We start from the raw sequence: 18,444 nt of genomic DNA on the forward strand, positions 1-18,444 counted from the left end.
TTATCTTTTAAATATGTTTCAAACATTGTGTATTCCATAGCACATGAAAGTTAAGGCTGCCTAAGCACACTAACTATATAGTAATGATAATCCAAAATGATGAATTGACATAGAAGCTCACGTTTTAATTGTTTTTTGTACCTCTTAACTTATTAAGAGCACGTAACACTTAAGACTGAGCAATTTGCACGTTTAGTGATTGATCTATTCTTAGGCATGGCTCATAAGACAATTGAAATGAAGCTCGGTAGAGCGCTGTAGGAAGGACAAAGTCTTCACAAAGATGAGACTACAACACGAATCGTTCTGGCCAAATTCGTATGAGGGTGTCACCCAATGGTTGCCATTTCCCCTAGTAAACGTAACTTTCGATTAGGAACGATAACAAACAGAAGGAAGAGCGATACAGGATTTAAGCAAATGAATTTAACATGCGACTATTTTCGAATCCTTTGAGGGAATGTTTCCCCCAAGAAAGAAAACAACTGATAAAATCTGCGAGGGCCCAGGATTACAAAATAATTAGAATAACCTTCGTTAATTCGCATAGGGGAATGGATTTAAAAAGAAACAATGCGATTTAAAAACCCGGTCGAAAGTTGTTAGACGTCCTTATACTGAGACAAGGTAGACTGCAGATGATCGACAATCTAGAATGAATAGAGAAAAACAAAGACATTTATATAGTAGGAGTAGGATTCCAATTCCAGCAAAAGCTTGTAACCTTTTGGTAGTAGGCGATTTGTTCCTGAAGGAAGATTTTGGCCGCTGCATTATAATCGCGTACCCGTTCTTGATGAAAGTATGACATTTCTGCCAGAAGCGTGTAGGACACTACATCAGTTCGTTGTTGAGCACGAATGACAACATTGCTTTCAGTTTTTCCCTCAGTTGCAGAGCGCTCCAGTTCACGCCGTTTTTGGAGAGCTCCCTAAAACATACCACTTTATACTATAGTTATAAAAAATTAAGCCAACGCAAGGGGCTACCTTATGAACAGTGATGATGTCCGGGAATGAGGCAAGTAGACCACGATAATCATGAAGTAAATCACCCATTGGCTCAAAATCCAAACGTGGTTGGTCTTCGCAAAGAAGAGCAATTTGATCATATGTATCGGCAGTATGGGCCAACGCCCTGGTTAGCGGGGCCGTCTCTAACAATTCCATTGCCGTGCTTAGGGTCCTATACAAGCATGCGATTGATAAGCAAACAAAAAAACAGCGTGATTGCAATCTGATTGTTGGAAACGTACCTAAACGACTGCCCAATGCGTTGGTAGTCACGTTTGTATGGGCCTTGTTGTCGTTTGACTTGTTCAGCAAAGTTACTTTGCATCGTACGAACAGCAGTATCAAACGATTGTACAAAACGGCCAAACGCTTCGGTTTGCGAATCTCTGGCAATTTTCAAGAAGGTAAGAAAAACACAATGAGGCAAACAATCAATGAAATGAAGAAAGAGACTTACAGTTGTAGGGGGTCCAGTGCCTTTTCCGGAACTTGAACCACGCTGAAGATTGCTGCACCAATCACTTCATCTTTTTCAGCTTTTCGTTTGCCTGATTTCCATCGCTTGGCATCTGTGCACGTTAGGAAGTGCAACCAGACATCGGAACGTGACAGGATTGGGTGGTTACTTACACGACTAACGAATGACTGTAACTGAAGGCGCCTGCGTTCGATGAATTGCTCTTCATACCGACCTAATATGCAAAAAAAAATGTTTTGTACATTTATGTGAAACTATTACAACTATAGAGACCTAACCAGAAATTTGCTTATCAGGTAGCGGGGGAATGGGAATGATGCAAAATTTTTCCACGAGCCGTTCGTGTAACCAATCAAAATGTTTGTAGCGCCGAGAAACTTGGATGTTGTTTAACGACGGTGTAAGTTGATAAGCTATGAAACTTTTCAAACCTGTACCAAAAGAAACCTCAGGGAAATTTTAACTCCCATTAATACAACGTTATTTATACCTTTCAATTTAGACTCTTTTTTAGGTGAGGCTACGACACACGAGTACGGTTGAGGATTCGGAGCCCAAGTGATACCATCATTAGTTTCGATAATGTGAATATAATCGCTATCAGTGGCTGTCACTTTGCTAGCTCCCAATATGTAGGCCTCTCCTCCAGTTTTAACGAAATGAGAGAACCGGTTCAAGTTTTTACGAACAGTTCCTTTGCCGTCACCCAATTTCAATCCAGCCAAGTTAACGTCAAGGGCACTACCAACGTCGCTATTGCTTCTTCCTCCTGGTGCAGCGTTTGCATGACTGGCTGGGTTAACTTCAGAAACGTCATCGTCCCAGTCATCATCCCAATCATCATCGTACTGAAATTTAATTACCCATTCAGATATCAGTGAACTATCCTGGAGTGCAGTGTAAAATTAGACATCTAATACCTGTGACTGTTGTTGTTGAATTACTGGAGCTGTATTTTCCTCCACATAAATCTGGGGCAATGGAGGAGGGGGCATGGCAGGTGGTACATTGTAAGTTTGTACAATAGCCTGTTGTTGATAAGAAGAGGAAACTTACCATTAGCTTGACAATTCATTTAGTTTGATAATTTGTTGATATCATTCCTTTAATTGCTGTACTTTCAAGGACCTCTACATGATTCAGTAAATTAAAAGAGCTACCCTCTTATCAACATTTTCTTAGTTTTTGAAGTCAACTGTTAAGAGTGTAAGTGTCATATATACCTCAACGTATGCAGCAGGGAATATTCCACTAAGTCCACGTTGGTTACTACCCTCCCACCATCCTTCTCCAACATCCTTACTTGTAACATTTAAAATCTCACCAGTGGTAATTGATAGTTCCGATGTGCCAGGCTGGCCTTCAAAATCGTAAAGGACGCGCGCCTGTAAATAAAAACGTTTCATATTGTTCCAAAAGATTGCATCAAAACAGGATTTGGTTAACAAAAAGACAACGGCAACCAAACGGTAAAGCATAAGCTACATGAATAAACTACATTACTTAGAGGTTGAAATTCACATGTAGCAATGGAAATATTAGAGCAAACATTACCTGACCGGCCATCTCAACGAACAATACACCTGTCAGATCTGCTTGTTAGGTTTCGCCCCCTTCAACAGCTGACAGGAATAAGTCGAATGAGTCAATTTACTTGAAACTGAAACTGTATATGTGTTGTGTGGCAACTGGTTTTACCTTATGTCAATCAGGCTACGGGTTTATGTGGGACCGGATATAACGTGTACTTGGAGCGTGGAGCGTATGGCGTGGAAATCATCGTGGAAATGGGAGCAGTCGTCAACTGTGGAAATGGCCGTTGGTACTTGAGAAGGTTATATCATCGTGGAAGGAAACTAATGAATTTGTGGAGTATAAAATTTCAAGCGCGGTAATAATATTTTGTGTTCATTCAATTTAGTTGGTAGAAGAGATTCAGTTAATGAAAAATTCACCAATTCTTCTGTCATTATGTTTGCTTAATTTGTCAGAGGGGACATACACTCGACAAACATACATACAACATACAATTAAATTTAAATTAAAAAATAAATTAAAATAAAACGAGGGAAACTGTGCGTATATCCTATGTTTGAATGTAAAGAGATCGCCTATGTATGCAAGGGAGAAGATGGCTTCTGGAAATAAAAATTTTCCACAAAGGCTATGCGTTTGGGATTTCAGTAATTTTTCACGGGATTTCTAGTAAACCGTGGAAATAATGTGTTTTGCTCGACTCATTTTCACGGTGATTTCCGTGCCCCACCGTTCCACTTTCCAAGTACACAAAATACATGGTCCCGGTTTATTTTTTGCTGGCCACTAACTTTCGCCATCAAGCGGCACCACATATTACTACGTTTAACTAGTTTTTTTCTTGCTTGAATTGATACTTTAAACTTTAAACCTAAAAAGAAACGAAGAAGAACGTAACCAGCTGTAGCAAAGAACCCAAACAGAGATTTTGTTTTGAACCGTAAAACGGAGTGATGCAAAATCTTAGAAACGCGCCATCAGACACAGTAAGCAACCTACTATCGCACTAAAACATGCAAAATGCCTGGTTGAACTTGCATGCAAGATAAAATCATGTTGGTAAGATGGTAAATTGGTAACAAACTACTTTCTGGTAGAGGGCCCTTTTTTAAAACTTGGTGCCATTCAAGCCGCCATCTTTCAAGTTGGCCGATTTTAGACTGAATTTGCCCAGCAAAACTGGCCCAGCCTACCCGAATTGGGAATCGGATCGCGGATTGACCAAGATGGACTATTTTAGGCGGTGATCTACGGGTTACCCGGGTTTACTAATGTAAACCGGGGCCAAGCCCTATTTACACTCATTTTGTCAGGAAACAAATGAAAAACGAATTCGTCTGCAACAATTGAGTCTGGAACATTGTAAATTAGAAACACGCGGTATCTTAACCGTACCCGCATGTAGAAATTTAGGCAAGATCTATTTTTATGATGTCCCAAACTAAAAGCAAAACTCTAAGTGACAGATTAGCTGAACTAGCTAATCCAACACCTCAGTTCGCAGACCCGGAAGATGAATTCAACGAAGGTAATTAACAACTTTGAACAATTTTATGGCAATTGGTTTCATTTTTCTCTGCATTTTTTATTATGTTGTAGAAACAAAAGCAAGATTAGATGTCTTTGATGATCAGTATGAATTACAAACCACTTCAAAGAAAACATTGAAGAACAAAACAAGCCTTCGCCATAAAAATGTTGGACTATTAGCAGTTACAGACAAAAGATATGCTGGAAAACATGTAAACCGTAAAGAGCTAGAGTTTCAAGTAGACGAAGATGAAAATGAAGATTTTAGCTCTGTGTCATCCCTAGTATCCGGTGGTGAAAGCGAGGAAGATGACATCTTAGGATTCAAAGACAAATTCATAAAAACCACTAATGAAAAATCAAAGAAACTGGATCCTCATTCAGATGAAGAATTGAATGATGAAAGTGCATTGGAATCAGATGTTGATGACAGAAATTCTTTCAGTTCTGAAGAAGTTGAAGGAGACAAAGATGAAGAATTGGGAGAAGAAGAAGATGGGGAGGAGGAAGAATATGATGGAGAAGAAGAAGAAGATGGGGAAGAAGAAGAAGAAGAAGAGGTTGGAAGTGTAGATGATAATGAGGAAGATGAAAGTGAGATCAGTGTTCAAAAGATGTCAAAAACCTCCCAAGGAACTGACATAAACAAAGGGAAATGCGTTCAAAATCAGCTCTCTCTATGGGATCATCTACTTGAGTGTCGAATAAAAATGCATAAAGGGATAAATTTGTGCAATCAGCTACCCCAGGGTCCAGTTTACAAACAATTTACTAAAATAGCTGGAGAAAACCATTTTATGACAGCAGGTCAAGGAGCTCAGATAGCTATAAAATCATTGTTGGATAACTGCCTTGAATTGCAGGTAAACAATAGAACTACCACCTATATGCAAGCCCTATTTAATCATGGGGAATCATTTCTTTTTCTGTGACATCTAGGATCTTTTACTAAAAGCTAACCCACAAACGAAATCGTTAACTAAAGGAAAATCTGGAGAAAGGGAAAGGTAAATTTTTGCACTTTACAGTTTCGATTAAATTAGATGAAAAACCAGGGCATGTTACAATTCCTCAAACAGTGACGAGGAAATCGCGAGTGATACTGGTGAAGAAGTTTCAGATGATGATGAAGAAATTGAAGATGAAGGCCCTAAACACAAAAGGTTAAAAATGGCTGGATATGAAGCTGAAATTGAAAAGCGGCACGATAACTTTCGTGGTTTTTGTCATCGTACACTGAATATGTGGAATGAAAAAACAAAAATGGCATCGGGACGAACGGGCTCCGGAAGCAAAGCTGGATTCGGAGCTTTTGATCAATCAATTTTAAAACAAATTGAAGGAATCCTTAGCGATAAGCAGCGGCTGATCAATCGTACGCGGATTAAGAGGGCCAGTTACCGCGTGCTTGGATCTGTTCAGCAAATGGTTATCGATGGAAAAGAAGAAGAATCGACTAAAGTAATCCAGTTGAAAAAACAAAAATCTTTCCATAAATGACATCTAAAAAAATATTCTTCTTAAGCATGAGGAACATCCAAATAAGGCATGTGAAGAATTTGATCCGGAAATCTACGACGATGATGATTTTTATCATCAATTACTTCGCGAATTGATTGAAAAGAAGACCGGTGAAGCAGGCTCCAATCAAATTGCTCTTGGAAGGTTAGAGTTCATTCAAGCATTGTTTCCTTATTTTGTATCTAAGTAAGCGATTTAAACACAGGCAATGGCTCGAAATTCAAAAATTACGGTCGAAAGCAAAAAGAAAAGTAGATTCTAAAGCCAGTAAAGGGCGAAGACTGCGATATCAAGTGCACCCTAAACTTGTTTCTTTTATGGCTCCTTACCCTGAAACATCATGGAATGACATTGCGAAGAACGAACTATTTGCATCACTATTCGGGTCCCAACCATTGGCTAGCTAACAATGTTGACCGTTTTGAACCCATTCTTTTCTCATTCTAAGACATTATATGAGTTTAAAATGTGTGGTATCAATTTTACGTTCTAGCTTGTCCATGTAAATTTTCATCGAGGAGAAATTTTCTGATTCAACATAAAGCTATCATTGCTTCTAGGTGGTTAGAGTTCATCATTCGTTTCTGTGCGAAACGGTGCTTCATACTGTTTTTGCTTTACCATGGAAAATGGTTTTGTTACGTGTTTAAATTATTTTTAAAGCGATAGTTGGGAATGTGGGACTAGGACTTGCCATATTGCTTATCAAAAGAATTTACAATTTAGGCGAAGTTCTAGCTGCTTGTGTATGCTTATTACAGTATCCTGTACAAAAAGGTGAACACCGATTTATTTTGAAAAAGCCATCTGTGGGTAGAAAATATTAATATTAATAGTTTACCTTTATAAGGAAAGGTAGGGCGGTCTTTGCGCAAAATCATCATAAGGGGGGTTGAGTAATGTTAGTCCAGACACTTTTTTTGCCCTAGGTATTAAATGTCTGGAAAAAAGTGTAGACTGTATTATCGGTAGACTTCCCTATCCCCCGGCTAAGTAGAACACTTTTTACAATACAAAATAGAGTTTTTCCCCTACTCGTTATTGTCATTATCGGGTCGAGTAATCGGGTAGCATATGGAAACACCAAATTATTTTCATTAGTATGCTAACTGTCTCACAGTAAATTGTTGGTGGCTTAGTGGATACGTTTCCGTCGGCAACTCGGGAGATCCGCGTTCAAATCTCGTTTGCGTTAATGGTTTTTAGAGCAGAACCAGCTAATGAATATAATTAAATATTTCTTTGATGAAATATATTATATCAAAAATTTTGAAGAAAGTATTTACATTTGATTAGTGATTATTAAATTCGTAAACAATTACACTATTTTCATGACCGAAATAATTTTATAAATAGTTATTTTATCCGAGTCTTTTAAACGCGGATCTTCCGCGTCGCCGACGGAAACGTATCCAATGAGCCACTAACAATTAGTAAATTGCTCGAGGTCGCGAAGCGACCGAAGAGCAGTTATGATTGTATGTATAATAAAGCGAGACCTTAACTTATAGTGTTGACACTTGTATTTAGCCCTTTCAACGCAAACAAAAACAAAAGAATAACGATATGGTCCGCCTCAGGACCTCAACGCCCCCTTTATCCTCAGACCTTTAAGGCTCGGGAAATCTTCTCAGGGCCGCTGATCCGAAAGAGTAGGCCAACTCTTCACCTTTTCTGTTGGTTACTGCCAAATCCTCTTCCTCTGAAAGGAATGAAGAAAAACGATTAATAAAGTTAGGAGCGGGTTGGGGGGGTACCTTAACCTAAGTTAAGGTCTCGCTTTATTATACATACAATCATAACTGCTCTTCGGTCGCTTCGCGACCTCGAGCAATTTACTAATTGCATGTAAATCGCTCGACCTTAACTTATAGTGACTTCAAAGCACGTTAACCAGACAAACCACTGGCACCACCTAGCACTTGGCTAGCCACGCTTTCTTTCTCGATTGGCCGACTGTAATGCTTGGCGAATACGCTTTCGGACGACCAGTTGCCCGAACGCAAAATTGTTTCGATTGATAAACCCGTCGCCACCGCCTTAGATGCGGCCGCCCCACGGGTGGAATGCGCTGAATAGATTGACGTGTCAATTCCTGCGTCGCCCAGAAAATCTTTGATCCATCTGGCCACCGTTGAAGCGCCGATCGGAGCGTGGGGGGATTTAATACTTAACATGAGATTAGAGTTAGAATCCTTCCTGAACTTGCGTGTTTCTTTACAATAATAATCAAGACACGAGACTGGACAGACGTTTGACAAAACCGTGAGCTTTTTTAAGGAGAAGATCGCTCCTGCTGAGCTAGGTGTCTGCGACTTTCTGAGCTTTGACAAGGCGAACTTCACCGCCGGCCCTGAGAAAACCATAGACGAAAAATCAATAGATGCAATTTCCGAGACCCTAAACAAGGAAGTGAGAGCCAACAAAATTACTAATTTCTTTGATAAAACTGCTAGGCTCAACCCGCTATCGGGGCCTAGCGACTCGATATAATCCAAAACTGTATCTGTGCTCCAAAACCCAGTATACTTTGGTTTGGGAGGGGAAGAATTAAAATTCCTTGCATCAGTTTGACAACCAGAGGGTGTTTACCTACATCCCAGCCCTCTATCTTTTCCAGCGTACCGGACAACATTGACCGATACACATTTATTGACCTGTACGCTTTACCTTCTTCGAAAAGATCCGATAAAAATTTCAAAATCAAATTTAGAGTAGGAGACAAGGGATTTTCACTCCTCTTAGAGCACCAATGGAACCAAACGTTCCAGGCACTTTTGTAAGTAGCTGATGTGGTTTCGCGATTGCTGGCCAGGAGTAATTGCACCACTCCTTCCGAAAGGCCTCGGTTTTCATATCGTCGCCTGATAAGGTCCATGCGGCCAACAGGAGGGACCCTCGCACTAGGAGTGGGTGGCTGGTGCCCGTCACGTCCAGCAACAGGTCCTCGCTCGGTTTCAAAATGCGGGCCGGCCGACAGGACAGCTCCAAAATCGTTGGCCACCACGGCTGGGACGGCCACACTGGGGTTACCATCAGCACGTCCGCTCTGTCCCTCCTGATCTTGATCAAGCATCGGTGGATCAGATTGAACGGGGGAAACGCGTATCCTTTCAGATTCTTCCAATTCTGAGTGAAAGCGTCCAACGCCACCGATTCCGGCTGGGGATTCCAGCTCATAAACCGCGCCACTTGCCGGTTCCAATGGGATGCAAATAAATCCACTTCCGGTGCCCACAGTTCCGACAGCTGGGAAAAGATGGACGTCTTGAGCTTCCAGTCGCTGGACTCCCGTTTCCATCTGGATTGCAGATCTGCGAGAGAATTCAATATTCCAGGGAGATGAACTGCGTGGACCGAAATTTTTCTACTCTCGCACCAACACATAATGTCCGCCGCTATATCGTTAAGACTTTTCGAACGCGTCCCTCCAGCTTTGTTTACATAACAAACGGCCGTGGAGTTATCCATCATTAAACGAATAGAAATTCCCTCCAATTGACTAGTGAAGGCTTTGAGAGAGTATAATGCCGCGAGAAGCTCTAATTCATTGATATGCCTCAGCCTATCTACTTCCGTCCAAGGGCCCCTTGTCGAGACCCCATTAAGCACGCCACCCCACCCTGAGTTTGATGCATCCGAATAGATGGTCAGATCGGGATCCACCGCCAACATTGGCTTTCCGTTACATTTAATCAAATTAGCAACCCACCAGGACAAATTGATTTTAGAACCATTGTCTAATAAAACCGAAGAATTTAAATCATTTTCGAACCGGACGCAACCATCAATATAGAGCCTCTGCAAATCTCTATAATGGGACTGGGCAAAAGGAACGGCCTTGATCGCCCAAGCAAAAAGACCGAGGACTTTAGCAATCTTCCGTAAAGGAGCGGAACTTTTCGACAACAAATTTTGACACAGACGAATGATTTCGTCAACTTTTTCCGTGCGTAAGGAAAGCGACAGGTTACGCGAGTCTACAATTAACCCCAGGAATTCGATTACTTGGTGGGGGGTGCCGATAGATTTCTCTACATTCATCACAAAACCACATTTTTCTAAAAGCTCCGTGGCAAACAAAATTTCCCGCTCCGCCTCCTTTTTGCAAGAATTTAATAGCAAAATGTCGTCTAAATAGATGACAAGACGAAAACCTTGGGACCGTAGGAAGGTCACAATAGGTTTAAGAATTTTAGTAAATAAAAAGGGGGCGGATGTCAGACCGAAGGCTAGCGTTTTGAATTGGAAAAGTTGCCCCCCCACCTGATTTGAATAAACTTTCTGTCTTCTTGGTGAAGAGGCACGGTAAGATATGCGTCCTTCAGATCAATTTTTGTAAAAAAATCGTCGGGACGAATGATCTCCTGTAAAGAACTAACCCCTTCCATCTTGAAATGAGGGGAACAGACAAATTTATTTAAAGCTTTCAAGTTTACTATCGGCCTAAACCCACCCGATTTTTTGGGAATAATAAACACCCCACTGACAAAACATTGCTCCGATTCTTCAACCGGCTAAATAGCTTCTTTTCTTACAAGATCCTGAATTTCTTGATTACAGAGCGCCCATTGACTCTCCCCCATTTCCATGTTGCTTTGGTTACGAGCTTGAAACGGGCTCGCCAAAAACTCTAACTTTACACCCTGACTGATGCTTTGTACGATCCATGGATCACTCGACAAACATTTCCAGGAATCCACAAAATGTCTTAATCTACCTCCCACAATGGGCGGAGACTCTAAGGAATAATTATGTAAAGATAAATTTTCCGACCTGATTGAGTGGTTTCCTCTGCTCCTGTTAAAGGTGCCGGATGATCCGCCGTTATAGCCGTTGCTATAGCCTCCTTGACCGAAATTTCCTCCACGATGAGATCTTGAGGAGCCACGATAACCGCTGCTGCCCGCTCTAGGCCTTGATGACGAGCCATGGCTGCTACTAATGCTTCTAAGAGTTTGGTCGTCTGTTGCCTCCTTCACCATGTTCTTGATGAAGCGTCGACCAAAAAGCGAAGCGCACTCCCGCGGCTTGAAACGGTGGGGCTCCTTCAACAAGGAGAGAAATTTCGGATCCGAAACTTTCAGCAAGTTTTCCCGTCGGCTGGTAGTCACATTGTGAAACGTGTGGCCCCAGAGACGCAGGGCCGTATCCGCTGCTTCTGCCAATGGAGAATCTTTCAAATCTGCGGATTCCGCAATTTTTTCTCTCAGGAATAAAAGCGGACGCGCTACATCCAAAATTTTATACTGTTCAGCTTTCAGGGACCTTTCCGTAGCCTCCGCCTTGGACATCTCTGGAGTTTTAATGTCTTTGAAGCGGCGCGAAAAAGAAGAGTCTACCTGGGGACAAACTAAATCAAAACCAGAGTTAGGGAAACTCGGAATGAAACTATCACGAAGATTTCTGGCTTCCGGCGCGCTTAAAGAGGTTGTCATCCAGTTCCTGAAGACTTTCATTCTCTTCCTGGCCACCGTGAATTTGAACTGCTTCGATTCTTGACCCGGCGGCTGAACTGGCTGCCTATCTCCTGGCTGATCTTGCTGAGCTCGCCGTTCTTCTGACTGCTCTCTCCTTAAACGATCTTCTTCCACGATTCGCTCCAACCTTTCTCTAGACCGTTCCCTCCGTTCACGCTCCAACCTCTCCTGTTCTGCCTCGTCTGGAGCTCGAGATCCGCGACGTGGGCTGCGAGAACGATCCGGCCTATCTTGGGCTGGACGACGCTCTCGTTTTGAATGACGAGAACGGCGAGAGACTGAAGAATCACTTTCCGAAGATGACGAAGTTGAACTATCTGACGGCATGACCGTTTTGCGTAAGAGCCGAAAAGCGTCTGAGGATAAAGGGGGCGTTGAGGTCCTGAGGCGGACCATATCGTTATTCTTTTGTTTTTGTTTGCGTTGAAAGGGCTAAATACAAGTGTCAACACTATAAGTTAAGGTCGAGCGATTTACATGCAATTCAGTAGCAGATAGCTGCATACTGATAAAAATAATTTTGTGTTTCCATATGCTACCCGATTACCCGACCCGATAATGACAATAACGAGTAATGGAAAGACTCTATTTTGTATTGCAAAAATTGTTCTACTTTGCCGGGGGGTAGGGGAGTCTACCGGTGATACAGTCTACACTTTTGCCAGACATTTAATACCTAGGGCAAAAAAAAAGTGTCTGGACTGACATTACCCAACCCCCCTTATGATGATTTTGCGCCAAAACCGCCCTACCTCTCCTTAAAAAGGTAAAATATTAAAATTTTCTACCCACAGATGGTTTTTTCAAAATAAATAGGTGTTAACCTTTTTGTGCAGTATACTGTACTTACCGATGGCGTATGTGAAGAGGTTCTTACCTCTATATTGGAAATCCATGTTCGATTCCTGATACGGTGATGAATAGTGGTTGGTAGGTTTATAAGCATTTTTCGTTCGTATATTAAAAAAAAATTCATAAAGTTTTACGTGATTTTTCTTGTCTATTAAAAATCATCAAAATAACAATAATTCCCCTCATTCTGGGGTCGAAACTAGAGAAAGAAAAAATAAGAACAGAAACAGTTTCCCGATAGGGATTCTTGCAAAACGGAATTCATCATTTCGTCTCAACCAACCCACGTTTTTTCTAAAATTTTTCCCGATAGATGACGCCATTTTCGCAAAGGGTCCTCCATTAATGTTTTATAAGTTTTCTTACCTTCCAAGTTCCAAGCTAGAACACGGACATTGGTATCGTCTTGTAGAGCAGATAACGCTGGAGTTAACGTCGAGTACCCCGTAATTTTAGGCTTTAGGGTGAGAGGTTGCCGAGCAATTTAGACGACCGACCCGAGTTTTGGATATGATTTTGTTTTCGATAGATGGCGTTTAGACAAAAAATCACGAAGACTAGGTGAAATCAGGCCGCGAACTTACTTTTGAAGGTCGGGCTTCCACCGTCGCCTAGCAACGGATTTCATATGAAAGGCCGTGTATATGAGTTATTTCGTTTACGTTAGGTCTAGCGATCGGCCCCGATTAGTCATAATCGGGTTAACCGCTCCACCCCGGGAAAAGGCAATCGGGGTGTCACTTCGTCATCCGGGGCGGGGCGGGGAAAAGATAGAGGTTAACCCGCTTGCCCCGACGCCATTTGCGAAAATGGCGCCTGAATTCAAACTACGAATTTGGGTCGGGTTTTTATCGGGGCAACCAGGGCGAACTCCCCGATTTTCATCATAATAATCGATTTCGACTTGATCGATTATGTTTTTACGTCGATCGATTGATTACAATCAGGGTTGCATCCCCGATTAGGCACCCCGATACAATCCCGATTGAGATCGTGGTTCAAAAATTTTAGCCCAATTCCAAAAGTGATGGGTTATCCGAATCAATCTGTGAAGATCGGCGTGCGACAACGAAATCTACCGCTAGATGGCGAAAAGTTTGATCGTTAAAAATAATCAGATCGGATAAATTTTTTTTGATCGCAGATCCGATCTCCGATTTCAACTATGGACATACGTGTACGACAATTCGACTATGGCAGGACGTGTGGAACGCCTGCACTTCCATCTTCTACGAATTATTAACGTAAGCAACGTTAATTCTATCTAGTTCAGAATCTCATAGTCATAATCACGTTTATTAATTTATTTTTTATAGAAAAATGGAGCGAGAACGAGTCCTGGATCGGTTCTCTGAAGTGGATATTTATTGCCTTCATTTAGTATTTCTACCAATTATGCAGCAACATATAGAAGAATATTTCCCTGAGAGATTTACCTTGGTAAAGATGGAAGGCTATGCCGTGGTTATTTGGCCCCAAAATGTTTATTGTTTCCCCAGGGGTTCCAGCCGGGTTTTGATTGGTTGAAAATTATTGTGTGTAAACAGGGGAGTTGTTCGTTTTCATTTATTTTTTATCTGATTCGCGTATTAAACTTCGTGCCAATGGGTTGTTTCTAAATATGTAGGTTTGTTTGTTAATTTTATAAATTTTTTTTATCGAAATTCAAATTTCGGTCGTGAAAGTCGGGTTCTGATTGGTTGGTGGCAGGTTGGTGGATTTAGGGACCCTCCTGTGCCGCAGGTTTTCGTTTTTTGGGTGAAATTTTGTTACAGTTGGATTCTCCATGTAAAACTGTATGGAATAGGGTATTTTTTGTGATGAAAGGTTGGTTTGTTAATTTTTAATTTGTGTTGGTTTAGAAAGGACGAGGGCGGCTGTCATTTGTCATTTGTTTTTTATGCTGTCATGGAGAGAAGCGGAAAACGTCAGGTTTTTCGACGGTTCAGCCCACGCAGCCCCACATAATCTCGAAGGCCGACACCCAGTGGCGTTATTGACTCATTGAATCTTCATACTATCCGCACGGCGCCGTCCTCCATGTCTGACATTTGTCTATTTATAAGGGGACACATCTTTAAAGAGAAGAGCAGCTGCGAAAAATAAACTGTTTAAGGAATTAGAACAGGTGATTAGTTTAAATGTTAAGTTTGATTATTTTAATAATATTTTTCATTTAATCCAAAAGAATATGGACTTTGAACAATCTATCGAGGAAGACGTGTCCATCGATACCGAAGCAGTGGAGGTTCCGGAAATCAGAATACATATTGACGAACGAGTCGAACGACGTCTAAAACAAAAATACGGCCATCTTCTTTGTAGACTTCCAATCGCAAAGAAAAGATACCTCAGACTTCGTGGAGAAGTAATTTCTAGCTTGACTGCATAATTGTTTAGTAGGTCTATTTTCAAAAACAAATACAGAACTTTGAATGCAAAAATTATCTTTTCCCTTACCTTATCCTTTTAGAAAACGCCTTACTGACTTGTCCTGCAGAAAATTGCAGTTTTCTTACCTGCAAAAAATTCAAAATATTAAAACAATACAAATTTTTATGAACTATAAAACTGTTTCCTTCAGCTTTTCCCGACATAGAGTAAAGTGCGAAATGGACTGGAATCGGCTGCACAGCAAACTTTCCGTTATGGACATTAATCGTATCCTTAGGATAGGTTTCTTCTTGTGTGTTTCTGTCATTTGAACTGTTTTTTCCTTCAAGATGATCAAAAAGATTCACTGTCAAGATGAAAATAAGAAGTTTCTTACCATAGGGGGAGAAAGTAAAATTAAGTTTGTTTACGGTTTTTGGTTGTTAGTCTGTCGAAAATGTTGCACCTTTTCCTGTACAACCGGGGGTAGTCTTATCTACCTACTTTGACCTTACTTCGGCGAAAAGAGTTACATGACCTTTACCAGCGGTTGGGAAAGGTTAAAAGCGGAAGTAAGTTAAAATTTAATTAATGAAATGAAATATTAAGTCTTAATTTGTTCTGACCCTTTGGTACATATTTTTCTGTAAGTGTAGAAAATTCCAAGTTTTAGGTGCAGTTAACTCATTGTTAGTGAGAATAGGCCTCACTCATCTTCCATACATCATCCCAATCGCACGCATACTTCATTATTCCCCGAAATCTTTCGTTGCTGTTTTTCTTTATATAAAGGCATGGATTTGTCAACGTCCGATGAGGACATGCCTCATCTCATTTATGAGGGCCGGATGCTGACGGAGTCACGTGACACATTCGGCTCTCCAATTTGGATCGATCGCCTTGATTTGAACTGCTACTCGCAGGGGGCTAGGGGTACTCCGAGGGGTACCCTGACCTGTAGGAGTTATAATGTCCTCCGGGATGTCCACTGCTGCCGCGTAGAAGGTGAGTGCGGTGTGGCCCCCGGAGGGGATCATAATCACAGAGACCCGGTTGCCGCTGAAGTACGGTACCTGCGAGTACGGTACTTGGCCCGAGTCTTCTGTTGTGAAGGGCGAACGGCAGTTGGACTGACAGCCTACCTCGGTGGGCTGGTCGGTATGTACCAGCTGCCATGGACACCACGGGAGGTCATGCGAAGCATGATGGATAGAAGAAAGGACGAGGGCGGCTGTCGTTTGTCATTTGTTTTTTATGCTGTCATGGAGAGAAGCGGAAAACGTCAGGTTTTTCGACGGTTCAGCCCACGCAGCCCCACATAATCTCGAAGGCCGACACCCAGTGGCGTTATTGACTCATTGAATCTTCATGCCATCCGCACGGCGCCGTCCATCATGTCTGACATTTGTCTATTTATAAGGGGACACATCTTTAAAGAGAAGAGCAGCTGCGAAAAATAAACTGTTTAAGGAGTTAGAACAGGTGATTAGTTTAAATGTTAAGTTTGATTATTTTAATAATATTTTTCATTTAATCCAAAAGAATATGGACTTTGAACAATCTATCGAGGAAGACGTGTCCATCGATACCGAAGCAGTGGAGGTTCCGGAAATCAGAATACATATTGACGAACGAGTCGAACGACGTCTAAAACAAAAATACGGCCATCTTCTTTGTAGACTTCCAATCGCAAAGAAAAGATACCTCAGACTTCGTGGAGAAGTAATTTCTAGCTTGACTGCATAATTGTTTAGTAGGTCTATTTTCAAAAACAAATACAGAACTTTGAATGCAAAAATTATCTTTTCCCTTACCTTATCCTTTTAGAAAACGCCCTTACTGACTTGTCCTGCAGAAAATTGCAGTTTTCTTACCTGCAAAAAATTCAAAATATTAAAACAATACAAATTTTTATGAACTATAAAACTGTTTCCTTCAGCTTTTCCCGACATAGAGTAAAGTGCGAAATGGACTGGAATCGGCTGCACAGCAAACTTTCCGTTATGGACATTAATCGTATCCTTAGGATAGGTTTCTTCTTGTGTGTTTCTGTCATTTGAGCTGTTTTTTCCTTCAAGATGATCAAAAAGATTCACTGTCAAGATGAAAATAAGAAGTTTTCTTACCATAGGGGGAGAAAGTAAAATTAAGTTTGTTTACGGTTTTTGGTTGTTAGTCTGTCGAAAATGTTGCACCTTTTCCTGTACAACCGGGGGTAGTCTTATCTACCTACTTTGACCTTACTTCGGCGAAAAGAGTTACATGACCTTTACCAGCGGTTGGGGGAAAAGGTAAGTATGCTACCCCCCTCCCAAATGTTTCAAGGATTTTTCCCAGTTGTTCGAAAGTATAAATTGCAGCAACACGGCAAACCACCATCAGTCTCTTACGGTTGGTACTGGGAAATTCACCAAAAATACCGTTCTCCAATAGTGTTGTAACTGTAATTGGCATGTGTTCGGTGTGCCATAATAGCTACGAGTCTGACGAACGTCCCCCAAAATTTTTTAACTGCCAACATCGATATTGTCTGGAGTGTTGCGTTGTAAGTCACTCTCTTTTGTATTGTTTTGTTTTTTTCTTTTTTGCCTGCGCACACGTGCATTCAACGTATAAAACCTAATGTGATGATTATGCCTGTGATGTCCGATGATTGCACTCATGTATATTTTTTTGTCATTTAGAATCTGGTCGATGAAAACCACATTAAGTGTCCTCAGTGTCGCAGATTCACTCCGGTTAGTGCTGGGCAAATCTCTGTGAATGAGGATCTCCAAACCGATCACGATTTGATGGGTACTTCTCAATTTTCCACATTCTGCTGTTACCACTCAACCACAGCCATCGACTTCACGTTCAGCAGAACTACCGGGTGGAAGCGGTGCCATGAGTCTGTATGATGCAGTAACTGAAGTACAGTATCCTGCACAAAAATCCGAACACCGATTTAATTTTTTAAAGCCACCTATTGGCGGGGTAGCGGGTTTTTGTTTTTTTGTAAAGGGGGAGGGTAGACGGGGTGATGGACACGACAGGGCAGGGTTGGGTAAGTCTAGACCTAAAAAAATGCCTTAGGGTATTACGCTTTAAGGCAAGTTACAGGTCAGGACATTTTTGCAACCCCCAGGGTGGTGTGTTTTTTTTACGACAGTTGGAAATTTAGGGCTTGGGCTTGGTAATGTTACTTACCGAAACAATTTAGCTTATGTTCCAGCTGCCTGTGAATATTTATGTCGTTGTCAATGGCGTAGGTGTAGCGTTTCTTAATGTGATGCTGGAGATCGATGTTCGATTCCAGATTAGGTGATGAATTATTGTGGTTTGCTTACGAGAAATTCTCGTTCATATATAAAACAAATTTTCATCGAGCAATATGTGTTTTTTTTAAATTAAATATCTTAAAAAATAATAATTCACTTCGTTCTAAAAAATTTATATTCCCAGCATATTCGAATGAAAATATTATAAAGATTATCTTATCGGGAATCGAACACTGATCTACGGCGTCGCAATCAGATGCTCTACGCATATGCCATCGGAATCGATATAATTGTGCACAGGCAGCCGTCTGAGTTATTTTGGGTAAGGAATATTACACAGCCAAAATCCAACATTTCCAACTGTCGTTTTTAAGAAACACATCACCCTGGGGGTTGCAAAA

The 18,444-nt window shown here is 41.3% G+C and overlaps 3 protein-coding genes and 1 long non-coding RNA gene across 5 annotated transcripts; 2 read left to right on the plus strand and 2 right to left on the minus strand.

The window, feature by feature from the left end:
- Positions 1-12: 12 nt before the first annotated feature.
- LOC116930377 (sorting nexin lst-4) lies at positions 13-3,206 on the minus strand. 2 transcript variants are annotated; one of them, XM_032937800.2, is made up of 10 exons: positions 3,046-3,206; positions 2,715-2,876; positions 2,412-2,519; positions 1,982-2,339; positions 1,770-1,922; positions 1,471-1,705; positions 1,256-1,399; positions 990-1,185; positions 725-931; positions 13-650 (listed from the first exon to the last, which is right to left on the minus strand). In XM_032937800.2, exons 1-10 carry the CDS (start codon positions 3,055-3,057, stop codon positions 603-605), a joined length of 1,623 nt encoding a protein of 540 aa, XP_032793691.2. In that variant the 5' UTR covers positions 3,058-3,206; the 3' UTR covers positions 13-602. The 2 variants fall into 2 exon arrangements, with proteins under 2 accessions (XP_032793691.2, XP_045035089.1); XM_045179154.1 differs by lacking the exon at positions 3,046-3,206 and having other exon boundaries at positions 2,715-2,912.
- A 681-nt stretch (positions 3,207-3,887) lies between these two features.
- LOC116930376 (protein AATF) lies at positions 3,888-6,637 on the plus strand. Its single transcript, XM_032937799.2, has 6 exons — positions 3,888-4,555; positions 4,627-5,420; positions 5,497-5,564; positions 5,637-6,018; positions 6,083-6,222; positions 6,284-6,637. Exons 1-6 carry the CDS (start codon positions 4,456-4,458, stop codon positions 6,483-6,485), a joined length of 1,686 nt encoding a protein of 561 aa, XP_032793690.2. The 5' UTR covers positions 3,888-4,455; the 3' UTR covers positions 6,486-6,637.
- A 1,051-nt stretch (positions 6,638-7,688) lies between these two features.
- Positions 7,689-12,042, minus strand: LOC123475934. The gene is made up of 3 exons (XM_045179174.1): positions 10,855-12,042; positions 8,749-9,392; positions 7,689-7,780 (listed from the first exon to the last, which is right to left on the minus strand). Exons 1-3 carry the CDS (start codon positions 11,952-11,954, stop codon positions 7,689-7,691), a joined length of 1,836 nt encoding a protein of 611 aa, XP_045035109.1. The 5' UTR covers positions 11,955-12,042.
- Positions 12,043-13,291: 1,249 nt separating this feature from the next.
- Positions 13,292-15,053, plus strand: LOC123475918. The gene is made up of 3 exons (XR_006651463.1): positions 13,292-13,654; positions 13,727-14,538; positions 14,599-15,053. It is a non-coding gene; the product is annotated as an uncharacterized LOC123475918 (long non-coding RNA).
- Positions 15,054-18,444: the final 3,391 nt, after the last annotated feature.

Source organism: Daphnia magna, linkage group LG9 (assembly GCF_020631705.1).
Source record: "Daphnia magna isolate NIES linkage group LG9, ASM2063170v1.1, whole genome shotgun sequence".
NCBI classification, from domain to species: Eukaryota; Metazoa; Arthropoda; class Branchiopoda; order Diplostraca; family Daphniidae; genus Daphnia; species Daphnia magna.

Coding starts and splice junctions, on each gene's coding strand:
- LOC116930377 (XM_045179154.1), bottom strand. CDS start 2,897: ATGAAACGTTTTTATTTACAGGCGCGCGTCCTTTACGATTTTGAAGGC. Junction 2,520..2,714: donor TCCCTGCTGCATACGTTGAG/GTATATATGACA, acceptor TATCAACAACAG/GCTATTGTACAAACTTACAA. Junction 1,706..1,769: donor ACCTGATAAGCAAATTTCTG/GTTAGGTCTCTA, acceptor TTTGCATATTAG/GTCGGTATGAAGAGCAATTC.
- LOC116930376 (XM_032937799.2), top strand. CDS start 4,456: ATGATGTCCCAAACTAAAAGCAAAACTCTAAGTGACAGATTAGCTGAA. Junction 6,019..6,082: donor AAGAAGAAGAATCGACTAAA/GTAATCCAGTTG, acceptor ATTCTTCTTAAG/CATGAGGAACATCCAAATAA. Junction 6,223..6,283: donor AATCAAATTGCTCTTGGAAG/GTTAGAGTTCAT, acceptor ATTTAAACACAG/GCAATGGCTCGAAATTCAAA.
- LOC123475934 (XM_045179174.1), bottom strand. CDS start 11,954: ATGGTCCGCCTCAGGACCTCAACGCCCCCTTTATCCTCAGACGCTTTT. Junction 9,393..10,854: donor AGAGGAAACCACTCAATCAG/GTCGGAAAATTT, acceptor ATTCTCTCGCAG/ATCTGCAATCCAGATGGAAA. Junction 7,781..8,748: donor ATCGGATCTTTTCGAAGAAG/GTAAAGCGTACA, acceptor CATTCCTTTCAG/AGGAAGAGGATTTGGCAGTA.